At 41.8% G+C, this 13,772-nt stretch overlaps 1 protein-coding gene across 2 annotated transcripts in view; it reads right to left on the minus strand.

The window, feature by feature from the left end:
* Window positions 1-13,772, minus strand: part of LOC129783110 (polycomb group RING finger protein 3-like) — an 83,522-nt gene that overhangs the window by 23,199 nt on the left and 46,551 nt on the right. For both annotated transcript variants that reach the window (XM_055792819.1, XM_055792820.1), the window contains 5 exons: window positions 12,030-12,126; window positions 9,318-9,373; window positions 7,227-7,337; window positions 6,368-6,456; window positions 3,854-3,991 (listed from right to left, as the gene is read on the minus strand). In XM_055792819.1, the coding sequence (XP_055648794.1) occupies window positions 3,854-3,991; window positions 6,368-6,456; window positions 7,227-7,337; window positions 9,318-9,373; window positions 12,030-12,126 (491 nt within the window). The remainder of the gene's footprint in view (window positions 1-3,853; window positions 3,992-6,367; window positions 6,457-7,226; window positions 7,338-9,317; window positions 9,374-12,029; window positions 12,127-13,772) is intronic.

Raw genomic sequence — 13,772 nt, forward strand, 5'->3', positions numbered from 1 at the left:
AGCCAGTAAACTGAAAGAAGTCAATGGAACAGTGTCCAAGTGGAAACCAGTAACGAGTGGTATCCCTCAAGGGTCCATACTGGGACCAAAACTAATTAATATCTTCATCAATGACACAGTCAGTGGGATTGAGTGCACCCTCAGCAAGTCTGCAGACACCACCAAGCTGAGTGATGCAGTTGATTCACTAGAGGGAAGGGATGTCATCCAGAGGGAACTCAACAGGCTTGAGGAGCAGGCCCCTGCAGTGCAGACCTCACAGAGCTCAACAAGGCCAAGTGCAGGGCCCTGCACTGGGGTTGGGGCAATCCCCAATACCACTACAGACTGGGGGCTGAATGGATTGAGAGCAGCCCTGCAGAGAAGGACTTGAGGATATACCAGTGGATGAAAAATTAGACATGAGCCGGCAACGTGTGCTTGCAGCCCAGAAAGCCAACCGTATCCTGAGCTTCATCAAAAGAAGTGTGGCTAGCAGGTCGAGGGAGGTGATTCTCCCCCTCTACTCTGCTCTTGTGAGACCACACCTGGAGTACTGTGTTCAGCTCTGTGGCCCCCAACATAAGAAAGACATGGACCTGTCGGAGCAAGTCCAGAGGAGGCCCACAAAGATGATCAGAGGGCTGGAACACCTCTCCTATGTAAAGACAGGCTGAGAGAGTTGGGGTTGTTCATCCTGGAGAAGAGAAGGATCTGGGGAGACCTTATTGCAGCCTTTCAGTACCTAAAGGGGGCCTATAAGAAAGCTGGAGAGGGACTTTTTACAAGGACAAGTAGCCCTATGACCAGGGGCAAAAGTTTTAAACTGAACAAGAATAGGTTTAGATTAGATATAAGGAAGAATTTTTTTACAATGAGGGCAGTGAGACACTGGAACAGGTTGCCCAGAGCAGTTGTGGGTCCTCATTAATGGAAGTGTTCAAGGCCAGGTCGGATAGGGTTTGATCTAGTGAAAGATGTCCCTGCCTATGGCAGAGGGGTTGGACTAGATTATCTTTAAGGCCCCTTACAACCCTTCAAGCCTTCCATTTTATGACTCTAGAGCAGGGGTCCTCTAACTTTTTAAAGAGGGGGCTGGCGTGCGGATGAAGTGGCAGGAAGTTATTTGTGGCTGCTTGGTTTTCCCCCCCAACCCCCATTGGGGGAGGGGCGGGGGGGGTCTGCAAATACCAGGGGCCGGATTGAGGACCCTGGGGGGCTGTATCCAGCCTGCGGGCCGTAGTTTGAGGACCCCTGCTTTAAGTCCTCTATAATTCCCCACCCCCTTTTTTTTTTCCCTTAACATTTCATACGTTATGTATTTAACAATCATCACAACCTTTTCACAAATAAACTTCTCATACAGTCCAGACAACTTGTCCCTGAACTCATACGCATATTCCTGCTTCACTTTTATCTTGGGCTTTTCAGCTTCTGGGGGCTGATCACTTTTCTTCTCATGCTCTTGACACCTGGGATTGTTTTGTTCAGAGGGAGGTTCTGATGAGATTATAGTATCTTGCACTTTCACCTCCTGGGTCACACTGGACAGTAACCTGAGTGAGCTTTCAGCAGTAGCAGATCTAGAATACAGCACTAACACATCATTCTTTGTCCTGAAAAGCTTCTTAACATCCTTGTGGTCGCCCATTTCTTCTACAAGTGGAGACACCTCCAACAAGCACATAAACATCAGCAAGAATACCGCCAGGCCAAGCGGCAGCAGGAGCCACCTGCGGCACCACACTGCTCCCACACCTTCCCCTGGCACAGCCATCACTGCTGTCTAGCCAGACCTGCTCTGGACCTGCCACTGCGGGCCACTACCACATCTGGTCGTGTATATTGTCGCTACTGCCTGTTACTCTCAGTCTCTTTGCTCCACGGCAGTCAGTCTTCCTTCTCTTTGATCCCAATGGCACACCTCTACCGCTCTCTGATCCAGATCCCCAGGCTCTTCCCACCTATCTCAATGTGATCTGGGTCGCAGGCTATCCCTGCCTGTCTCCGCTACGTTGGGCACCACCTTCACTGCTTCAAAACTTCAAATGTCCTCTGGCACAGCCATCACTGCTGTCACCGCTCATTACACTCAGTCTCATAAATTGAAGGTCCTAAGTTCAAGCCTCACATAGGGCACCAATTGTCACAGCGCTATCCAAACCAACAAGCTACAACACAATTTTTACTATCACATACCAGGTTAACCTCAATAAGTAGCTCCCACGTCTTGCCCTGGCACAGCCACCAGTTCCTCACAAGGTTTCAAAATTCATCTACTGTCCATGCTGTTTCTTCATCCTTTACAGGCCAGTCCACCATGCTTCTTGCCTCTGCTGCATCCAGAGTCTTTCTTCTCTGAGCTCCTCTTCCAGCCAGCCTCCTCTCATCTGGGCCCCCTTCTTCTCTCTGCTTCTTCCAGGGCCTCTCCTTATCTTGCTTACATCTGGGGGCACACTCTCTTTCCTCCCTCTGCTTCTTCCAGGTCTCTCTTCATCCAGTGCTCCTCTTCCATACCCCTTACAGCTATTTAACTACTTAGCAGGAACCAGCCATGGCTGCACATTATCCACATCAGCCAACCAACCACCCCTGAAGCAAACCCACAGCTGTATATTATCAATGTTAATTAACCTGCCTTCATTCCTCTATAATTCCTCTACAATTCCTCTACATTAGACCACATCTGGAATACTGCATCTAGTTTTGCCTCCTCCATTACAAGAAAAATGTTGATAAACTTGAGCAAGTTTAGCGAAGGGTCACCAAGATGGTCAGGATGCTTGAACACAGGTCCTATAAGGAGAGGCTGAGGGAACTGGGCCTAATTATCTCAGAGAACAGAAGACTTAAAGGGGACCTAGTTACAGCCTTCCAATAGCTAAGAGAAGCCTATAGAGAAGATAGAACGAGGCTCTTTACTGAGGTGTATGGTGGGAGAATGAGAGACAATAGTCATCAATGGAAACAGAGGAAGTTCTGTCCAGATATAAAGAGAAAAAAAATCTCTAAAAGGTTAATTAAGCACCAGAACAAGTTGCCCAAAGAGGTCATGGCATCACCATCCTTGGAAGCTTTCAAGATTGAGAGTCAGACTGGATGGAGGGGGGATTGTGACTAATACCAACAAAGAGGGAACAGAGGCTGAGTTTTTCACGTGCCTGACATTGTGTGTTCTAGTTTTAGAATCTGAAATCACAGAACTTTCAGAGGATAGAAAAGCCTCTTTTTTCCCTTACCCTCCACCATGATTTCTTTCCATGAACAGTCCATTATGTACTCCCTGCAGAGAAGGTGGCATCAGCTGATACTACACAAGGCTGAGTTTCACTCAGAGTAGAGAAGCAGAAGAAAGTATATGTGCTGCTTTCCATTAAATCAGTCTTTCAGTAGTGTCCAAGTGTTATAATCCATTCTCTGCAATGAGTGAAAAATCTCTGCTAGGGCAGTGTATCCCTTCATTTAAGGCCACCAAAGTATCTTGCAGGAGTCAGTTTTAACACAGGTGTAAAACACATAACCAAGCCTTTTGGTATGTTTTAAAACTGGTCATGGAACAATACACTGAGCTGCACTGCCAACTCTGTATAAAGTCAAGAACTAGTAAGAGCTACATCTCCATTGTATTGGAGGGGGAGAAAAAAAGGGAAGATGACCAGCATCCTTAAATTAAAAGTGGGGGAGGTAAATTTGGAGAAAAACTTATTTCTCTGCATTCAGCTCTTCAACTTAAATAGCCATTTTCTGCTCCTTTATATTAGGAAATAGTGTGTGCTTTAGTTTTTTAAAAAATCTGGTTGGAAGCAAAGACACTGTTTTGAAAATAATCCATGACTTTCATTTGCAAAATCAGTTTTAAACATTAAAATATTACCTCATTAAAAGAAGAAAGGTTAAGTTTTTTAGCAATGAACTTCTTTAGATGCAAGACTGTTGCTTGTGCTGAGCAGCGGATCCATTTTCGTTTCAATCCACGTAATTTGCTGCTGTTGCATTCCAAGCAGATGCTTACCTTCAGGAAAAAGCAAACACAGTCAGGGCTAGTTGACAGAATTTTCTGCATTCCCCATTGTGCATTTCAGATGCAGCATTTATTAGTCCAACAAAAAGGTGAAAATATAGAATACCAGTATTCTTTAAAGCAAAATGCATGCAGTATCATTAAAAAAAAAGGTTGTCTAGTATTTTGTCAGCTTACTGCTAAGCACCATTCAACTCAAAAGGGATCTGGACAAAATTTCAAGCCAGAATTTTAGGGCTGCCTTGTTCCAGAGCTTTATTCTAACTGCAGAGGTTACAACTAGTTCAGAAGAAACCTAGGTCAAGGCCAAAGAGAGATATCTAATATGAAAACCTGTCAGAACCCTGAGCTCATTCCCCTCCCCTCTGGGGGTTTGGTTACCTGAGCTCAGGGCCAATTTTGATAAGCAGCTATATGGCCATGAAACTATTGTTTGAGCTGTTAGAGAAAAAGGTTGAAGAATTTTCAGTGTGAGCTCACTCTGCTCCACTAAGCAGCATAATTTAAGCTGAAGTTCCCTCCCTTGGTTGGTCCTCCTGCATGAGCTACATTGCAGTCATGCCTGTGCCTGGCCTAGACTGACCCACAGATTAGACTTCCTGGCTTGACCTTGGACCTGCCTCATCACTATGGACTTGGCTTGGTGATCACTGGACTGTGTATGACCTTGGTTAACTGTCATCTGACTGACCTAACTTTGAGTTGCCAATTTTACTTTCTGACTTAACCTTGGACCTGCCTCATCACTAAAGATTACCTGATGATCACTGGACTGTGGCTGAAATTGGTCACTGTCACCAGAGCTGCTATGCTCTCCTTATTCAGGTATTGTGGGACTGCACTACTTGCTAGTGAGGTCAGTGCCCTGTCTGCCTTGCTGTCACTCTTGGCTCCTGGCTTGCCTGATGTCCTGGTTTCAGCTGGGATGGAGTTAACTTTCTTCTTAGTAGCTAGTACAGTGCTGTGTTTTGGCTATGATGTGAGAATAATGTTGATAACCACACTGATGTTTTTAGTTGTTGCTGGGTAATGTTTATACTAAGTCAAAGACTTTGGTTTCTTGGGCCCTGCCAGCCAGAGGGCTGGAGGGGCACAAGAGAGTGGGAAGGGACACAGCCAGGTCAGCTGACCTGAACCAGCCAAAGAGGTATTCCATACCATGGGACATCATGCTTGGTATATAAACTTGTGGGGGTGTTAACCGGGGCCTGAGGATTGTTGCTCAGGGACTGGCTGGGCATTGGTCAGCGGGTGGTGAGCAGTTATACTGTGCATCACTTGTTTCCTTTCTCCCTTTTCCTTTGGATTTTATCCTTTTCCCCACCTTTCCATTATAACTGTTGTCATTATTATTATTATTGTTGTTCTTACCTTTTTATTCTATTTAAATTATTAAATTGTTCTTATCTCAATCCTCCAGTTTTACATCCCTTTCCAATTGTCCTCCCCACCCCTCCAGGTGGAGGGGAGTGAGCAAGCGGCTGTGTGGTGCTTGGTTGCCGGCTGGGGTTAAACCACAACACCTGCCACTATGGAGCATTATCACTTTTTAATGACTGTTTCTAATCTAACCTCTGAATCCAGAAACATATTTTACTATTGAAGACATGATTTAAAATAATATTTTGAACTTTAAAATTTACTGATGCAGATGATATAGCAAATTTTTGAAATTCAAAAGATTATATGGGGGAAAATGGCCTTTTTATCTCTGTGCTTAAATTCCTTCTTCTTTCCTCAATCATCTATTTTCTTTATTTAGTGTAAGGTCTTTAGGATAAGTTTATTCTGTGCACTTAAATGATCTGGTACAAAATACAATCCATCTGAATACTACCATTACACTATCATTAAATGGAAAATTAATCCAAATTTAATTTACTTTGGACACAGTTAGCAAGGAAACATGAAGGTAGTGACTTGTGTATTCCAATAGCAACTTTCATACTCAAACAGGTTTTGTGTTTAAAACTCGACACTAATTACTAAGTACAAAAAGACTTTTCATTCTAATTATTGAAACATTCAGTCCTGATGCACCGGAGTGGCATGGGAGTAGACTCTCAGATAAAGGGCTGAAATGACTTGAAATCTAGTTGAGATGAAAGCCAACACAGAGTTTAGCCAATATTCAGGAAACTCAGAAATAGTTATAACTATCAAACCTTAATGAAATTCTCAAACCCAAATTTTTCCACAGCTATCTAAAAAAAAAATGAAGCTCAAGTTTACACAAAAGCCTGGGACAACACTGTATCTTGCCTCTGTCAGAGGGAAAAGTGTTTATCAAAGAAAAATAATCATTTAAAGATAAAGTGGAAATACAAAATAAAACTAAGAAATTACCTATATCAGAAGTAAGCCCACCTGTTCATCACTTCGATGATAGTCATTATCTTCTTCCTGTTTTTCTTCAGAAGTTTCTTTGTTTGAATTTTCATCTGGTTTAGTTTCACCTTTCAGAAGAAAGCAGAGCATTACAATGATTAAATTAGATATATCAGATGACAGGTAATCCTGAAACAAAGTCAAGACTATAAGAGCAGCTGTGGTTTTTTTGTTTGGGTTTACTTTTTAAGTAATTAGGCTTGTCAAAACATGATTAGCTTCTCTTCTAATCAGGAAAAAAGTTGGAAAGCAGCTTTATTCTTGGTAGCAGAAGTGTGGACATTAATCCAAAGCTTCCCAGAAAATCAGTTCAAGGCACCTTGCTACAAATTTTTTCAGGGCTCATTCGCTATTCTGTAAAACTGATATGCTCTCCTGAAAGTCACAAATTTGAGAATTCTTTTGCCCTCGGATAAATACACACACAGATACACACATTTTAAGTATAACCACAACATTTCTACCACAAAATTACACTTAACATCAGCAGTTTCTGAAGTTAATGCAATTCAGGACTAGGATAAAAAGTAACCTTTTCTTATCATAGAGTTCCCACATAGATACTACTGAAGATCTTCACCAGGAACAGCCAGATAAAAAAAGACATTCTATAAACAAGTGCAATGCAAAACAGTACTGCACTTAGATTGTGAGTTCAAAGTGGTGAGTTCTTTTATACAGTCCAATATATAAGCACAAGCAAGCCTTGTACAGTATTATACAAAATTATGAGTGCTAATAAATATTAGCTAGACACCTACCTATGACAGATCCTTTCAGCAGCTTAATGGCAGTCTGTGCCCCCACCCCAAGACAGAATAAACATAAAACCATTTACCATTGCGATGTGAATCTAGATGTTGCTTTGCAGAGCATGTCTCCCCTTTGATGTCCCCTGGTACTTCCATTCCCAGTTTGTGATAGAATTCCCTCTGCTTTTTCATTTCCTCTATTTAAAATTGGAAATATTGGTTATGTAATAATATCCTAGCACAATATTTATCAAGGTATTCCAAACCCCTCCTCTGTTCTGTAAAAGAAGCTTGTCAGGCAGGAAGTAGTATTAGCACTTTTTGCTACTTCTCTATTTTTGCTGCCATAATCAAGTTACCCCAGATCTTATTCTTGAGAGGAAGAATACTACCAAGTCATTTGCAAAACGATTATTACACCATTCTGTTACTATGTATAAAATACATTTTAAATACTATACCATACTTTGTGGTTTTCCCTCTTCAATATTTCTGTCAAAATATTTGTTTTGAGTTTTTGTACATATTTCTGATTTCAATATCCTAGAAACAATTTTAAAATAATCTCTTTACCTAAACTTGCTCTGATAATGTCCTCACTTGACAACTACATTGGACTGAAATATTCTACTTAAATAAAAGTAGCAACACACCACTGAAAAATAATACTGAACAATTACTATAAAGCATTCCTTTAGTTCAACAGATTTATTATCGAAGTAGATTATAAGAACACAAATGCAAAGGTACTTGGGTCAGTACTGGGTCCAGTCTTGTTATACTTATTCATCAATGACCTGGATGAAGAGAGAGTGTGCGTTCAGCAAGTTTGCTGATGGTACAAAACTGGGAGGAGTGGCTGACACACCAGAAGGCTGCGCTGCCATTCGGCAAGACCTGGACAGGCTAGAGAGTTGGGCAGGGAGAAACCTAATGAAGTTCAACTAAGGCAAGTGTAAGGTCTTGCACCTAGGCAGAAATAACCCCTTGCACCAGTACAGGCTTGAGGTTGACCTGCTGGAAGGCAGCTCTGCAGAGAAGGACCTGGGAGTTCTGGTGGACAGCAAGTTGCCCATGAGCCAGCAGTGTGCTCTTGTGGTCAAGAAGGCCAATGGGATCCTGGGGTGCATTAGGAAGAACATGGCCAGCAGGTCGAGGGAGGTTATCTTCCCCCTCTACTCTGCCCTGGTGAGGCCGCATCTGGAGTGTTGTGTCTGTTTCTGGGCTCCCCAGTTCAAGAGAGATGGGGAACTACTGGAGAGGGTCCAGCAGAGGGCTACAAAGATGATTAGGGGACTGGAACATCTCCCTTATGAGGAAAGGCTAAGAGAGCTGGGCCTGTTTAGCCTGGAGAAGGGAAGTCTGAGAGGGGATCTTATCAATGCATATAAGTATCTTAAGGGTGAGCGTCAAGAGGATGGGGCCAGACTCTTTTCTGTGGTGCCCAGGGGCAATGGGTACAAACTGCAACACAGGAAGTTCCATCTGAATATGAGGAAGAAGTTCTTTACCTTGAGGGTGACAGAGCACTGGTAGAGGCTGCCCAGAGACTGTGAAATCTCCTTCTCTGGAGACATTCAAAACCCACATGGGCATGATCCTATGCAACCTGTTCTAGGAGAATCTGCTTTAGCAGGGGGGTTGGACTAGATGATTACTAGAGGTCCCTTCCAACCCTTGACCATTCTGTGATTCTGTGATTCTCTGATTCTGTGAAAGGTACGTGCTAGCAAAGTATTTAAGTACATCTTAGGAGAAGAACAACTCAATGAAACTAAAGATTATGCTACATTAGTATTCTACCTCTGAGAACTCTGCAAAGCTGCAAAAAAGACATGTATATGTACACAGTTTATTAAATAAAAATGTATGCAAATTATAGAATGCCAACATGAAAAAGTTGTAGTGCTCTTTAGGTTTACATATAATGTTACTTTTCCCTGAGAGAACACCAGCGTTTTCATTTCTGAAGTTTTTTCAGTAACACTGCTAGTACAAGTCTAAAATTAAAAAAACCACTGAAATATAGAGGAAAAGTAGTGCTAGAACTGGAACAAGTGAAGATGGTATTTTTCATCCCCCTATGAACATTTTCTTTACTTCCTCCTTTCGTTAATGTAAGGGAGCTATGTGTAAATCTAACATTCAGTAAAAATAGGTCATACCAGAGAACTTACCTTCTTGGAGGCCTGGAACAAGTTTGTAAACAATATCTTGCATTGTTCTATCATGACTAGCAGGAAAAACAAGAAAAATTAAAGTTTTAAATTAGCCATCTTGATTCAAAACATTTCTTTTAAAGACAGTCAGTATTAAATAGACTCTACAAACCTCTAAAGTCTAGTAAGAAATAAAAATATTTATCTTGGATAACTGAAATATCAAACATGAGGTAACAGTAACAAGAAAGGAATGCAGATAAGGTTCAGGCTAAGACATGAACTGACAAAAGTTTAACAGAGATGCTAGGAAGGATGCTAGGAAGGATGGTCTTTATGATGCAAAGGATGGCATCCTGTGAGAGATGCCATATACCTGCATATGTATCAGTAATATAACTCTCAAAATTCCTTGAAAATTTTGACAAAAGCATTTTTTTTATTTTCTGTTTCTAGACACTAGGCACTTTTCTGTTTCTAGAAACTAGGCTGTTTCTTATCCTTTTTAATTAATCTTTCATGTTGCTAGGTCGTTTTGTTAACCATACTGTGCTTTTTAAAAAACACGAGGAAAAAAATCCTATGGGGAAAAATGAAGAGAACAAAGAAGAGACTAAAGGAAAGAAAATTTGTATTTGCTCTTATAATCCAGCATTTTACCCAAGGGCAACATCATGTAGATCAGGATCCCATCTAGCTAAAAAGGGTGGTACAAAAACCCCAGATTCATCTAGCACATAAGGAAGGAAATGGTGGAGAAGCAGGACTGGTTAAGATTCTAAACACTGATTTTTTCAACCAAAGTTTAACTACAAGCTGCCATTTCCTGGATTACTGTAAAACAAGTCATTGCCTGAAAGGACCAGAACATTACCCTGACTTCCAAACTATAAATAAAATCCAATACAAGCTAAAATGTCAGCCTCAGTTGCTGCCAGGGCATTAACCCCAGAAGAGTTTACAATACAAACTCCAGCTCTGACTCTCAGTTTAGGATTTTAAATGTCATTTACAGATTGCAGGAACATCAAAACCATTTCAATCTAAATGAATGATTTTAGCTACCAGCATGAGAGCAGAGGTGAGAATTTAGCAAAATTCTTAATGATGAAACATGTTATGTGTTTGTTTTACCTGTTCCCCAGATGGATGGGGATGAATTAGATCACAGATTCTTGTAACTAAGGCATAATACAAAGTTCCTCCCTATTAATTCTCTATTGAAAAAAACAGAGACTTCCAAAAAGCAGGTTGGAAAAAGGCCATCTGTTTTGATCTTTAAGGGACAGTATTTTGCAACTAGCTCTGGAAGACAATTTTCTAGGAGAGCATCTTCATTTTTTGAAGCAGTAGAGCAAAGAATCTAGACTGAAGAAGGGGATCAAATTTTAAAAAAGACATAATACTGTGCATTCAGTGTCCACAAACAACTGCCAAATCCACTTCTAACTACTCAATTTGAGGCTATGCTCCCAGGCCTCTCTTAGCATTGAAAACAGGCTTCTGAACCAGTACATGGATGTATTCCTGTAGCTTTACAGAGGACAACCATGTTATCTTAAATGCCATTTGTGTCTTCTTGCCTACTGCAATGGATTTGTCATTACTGTTTTGTCATATTTCAAAATACACTCTAGTGCAGTCTCTACATCATTCTCAGAGGTATAAGAAAAACCTATCTTATTTCTGACTCCTGAAGGGGACTCAGTTTTGAGCAATTCAGAAAGGACATGCACAATTCTCAGTAAAAGTGGAGGAAGAATCAAATTCATTTTCTATAGCCGCTTCTTCAAAAGCTGCACTAGAACTGAGATGTGCACATTTGAAGTAGTGCCACAAATGAAAAGAAAATTTGCATGGAGGTAGACAAGAGTCTACACAACATGCAGCAGCTGTGGTAAACACACTGTCTCGATACATTTCTATCAATGAAAGTTGCTATGGTAGAAATCTGTAGTGCAGATCCAGCCAAGTCAGGTGGTATAAACATTTGACTGATACCTTTGAAATATTTCAAATGAGAGGAAACTGTTAAAGAAAAAGAAAGGTAATGTACAAATAAACAGAAAATATACACTGAAAAAGAAGGAAATTATGATACGGCACCCTGTTCATTTTAGGTCACACAGTAAGGGAGCCCTGTATGGAAATTGAAAGAAGTAGGTGCAAATCTTCCAGAGACTGTTCCATTTAAGATGTTGAAGCCACTGCTCTAAATTTTTTGCTACCAACTTTCTCATCCACACCTATGAACTAAACAGTTCTTTGAAAGACTAAATCAACAATAATGCTGTGTATTTGTAAAGTCTTTGAACACACCTTCTCAGTCACTGAAAACCACTGTCCAACTGCCAGTCATTTTTCTGAATATTTAATACAAGTGTAATTCATGTGGTTGTTCCATATGTGTAACCTCTATGATCCAGTCATACAAAACAGGAAGTGACTAAATCTTATTAAACTTCACTCAGGAATTAAACAATAAAGTCTATTCTGTTTGTCCAATTCAAGAGAAAAGGATTTGTTTCAAAGGAACTGCAAATTCACAGCAGAATTCAAAACCTTGCCTCTTTTATATAAATCTTCTATCTTCTAATCCAGCTCACTATATATATTTAAAATAATAATAAACAAATAAAAACACGTAGAGAAAAATTGTGCTGTATTTGAGAGGTTTGTACAGCCCAGAGAGTAATTAGTTGTGCTTTTCCTTTCGTACTGCACACTTACCCGATATACTGTAATGGATGGCTCTGGTGTATAACAATCCGACATGTTGGACAGGTGTTGTTTTCCTCCAAATACTTCACCAAGCAGCTTCGACAGACTAATAACAAGATCATTAAAAATTAAAAAGAAATAAAACAAGACGTAGTTTGAAGAAACTTATGAGGTCGCCAGGGGTATCTGAGTGGGTTTCTGACACCCTTGGGCTGTACCTGTGGAGGGACCAGCCAGCAGGCAACAGGTCTTGCGAGAGGGGTGGACAAGAGTTGGGCAGTTCTGGCAGTCTCCATGGCCATTTCAAACCCCAGGAAGCCACATCTAACTGGCCCCTAGGGAGCACTGGTGACCAAGGGTGTGACGTGAGCAGTTTTCATGAAAAGGGCAGCACACTGTCAATTGCTGGGCTGCTCCCCATTCTGCTCACCTGCAGGCTTAGGCTGCAACCCTGACGGTCACCCCAACTAACTGGTGGCTGTGCAAGCCTACCCAAAAGCTTGAGGTCTCTAAGAAACTAGAATTAGAAGGATGACATCTTTCAAAAGAATTACCATTCTATAAGTAAGTGGGCCATTTTTTTTCTGAGGACTATAAGGAGACTGTGACCTGCTGGAAGAAAATGTTGTCCACTCACCTCAACTTCTAACTTCAGCTAAGGCTGAAACACCGCACTGTACAGCCCCTCATAAATAGGACAGGAGAACTGGTGATCACCAAAATGGAGAAGACTGAGGTACTCAATTTTTTCCCCTCAGTTTCCAATGGTAACCTCTCTTCCAACATCTCTCAAGCTTCTGAACCTCAAATCAGGGACTGGGGGAATGAAGTCCTTCCATTTTTAGGAGAAGATCCGGCTCAAGATCACCTGAGGAACCTAAACATACACAAGTCCATGGGACCCAGCAAAATGCACCCCAGGGTCCTGAGGGTATTGTCTGATGTATTTACCAAGCCAACCTCCATCATATTCCAGAAGTCATGGCAGTCGAGTGAAGTCCCCAGTGACTGAAGAAAGGGAAACATCATACTCATTTTTAAAAAGGGTAAAAAGGAGGACCCTGGGAACTACCAACCAGTCAGCCTCACCTCTGTGCCCGTAAGATCACTGAACACATCCTCCTGGAAGACATGCTGAACCATATGGAAGGCAGGGAGGTTGTTACAGACAGCCAAGAAGGCTTCACCAAGGGTAAATCATGCCTGACTAATCTAATGGCCTTCTCTGATGAAGAGACTGCATCAGTGGACAAAGGAAGAGCAACAGATATCATCTACCTGGACTTCTGTAATGCCTTTGATGCAGTCCCCCCCCACATTCTTGCCTCAAAATTAGAGAGAAATGGGTTTGATAGATGGACTGCTAGGTGGAAAAGGAATTGGCTTGATGGCCATGCCCAAAGAGTTCTAGTCAACAGCTTGATGTCCAAGTGGAAACCAGGAACGAGTGGTATCCCTCAAGGGTCCATACTGGGACCAAAACTAATTAATATCTTCATCAATGACACAGTCAGTGGGATTGAGTGCACCCTCAGCAAGTCTGCGGACACCACCAAGCTGAGTGATGCAGTTGATTCACTAGAGGGAAGGGATGTCATCCAGAGGGAACTCAACAGGCTTGAAGAGCAGGCCCCTGCAGTGCAGACCTCACAGAGCTCAACAAGGCCAAGTGCAGGGCCCTGCACTGGGGTTGGGGCAATCCCCAATACCACTACAGACTGGGGGCTGAATGGATTGAGAGCAGCCCTGCAG

Source organism: Falco peregrinus, chromosome W (assembly GCF_023634155.1).
Source record: "Falco peregrinus isolate bFalPer1 chromosome W, bFalPer1.pri, whole genome shotgun sequence".
In the NCBI taxonomy this organism is placed as follows: domain Eukaryota; kingdom Metazoa; phylum Chordata; class Aves; order Falconiformes; family Falconidae; genus Falco; species Falco peregrinus.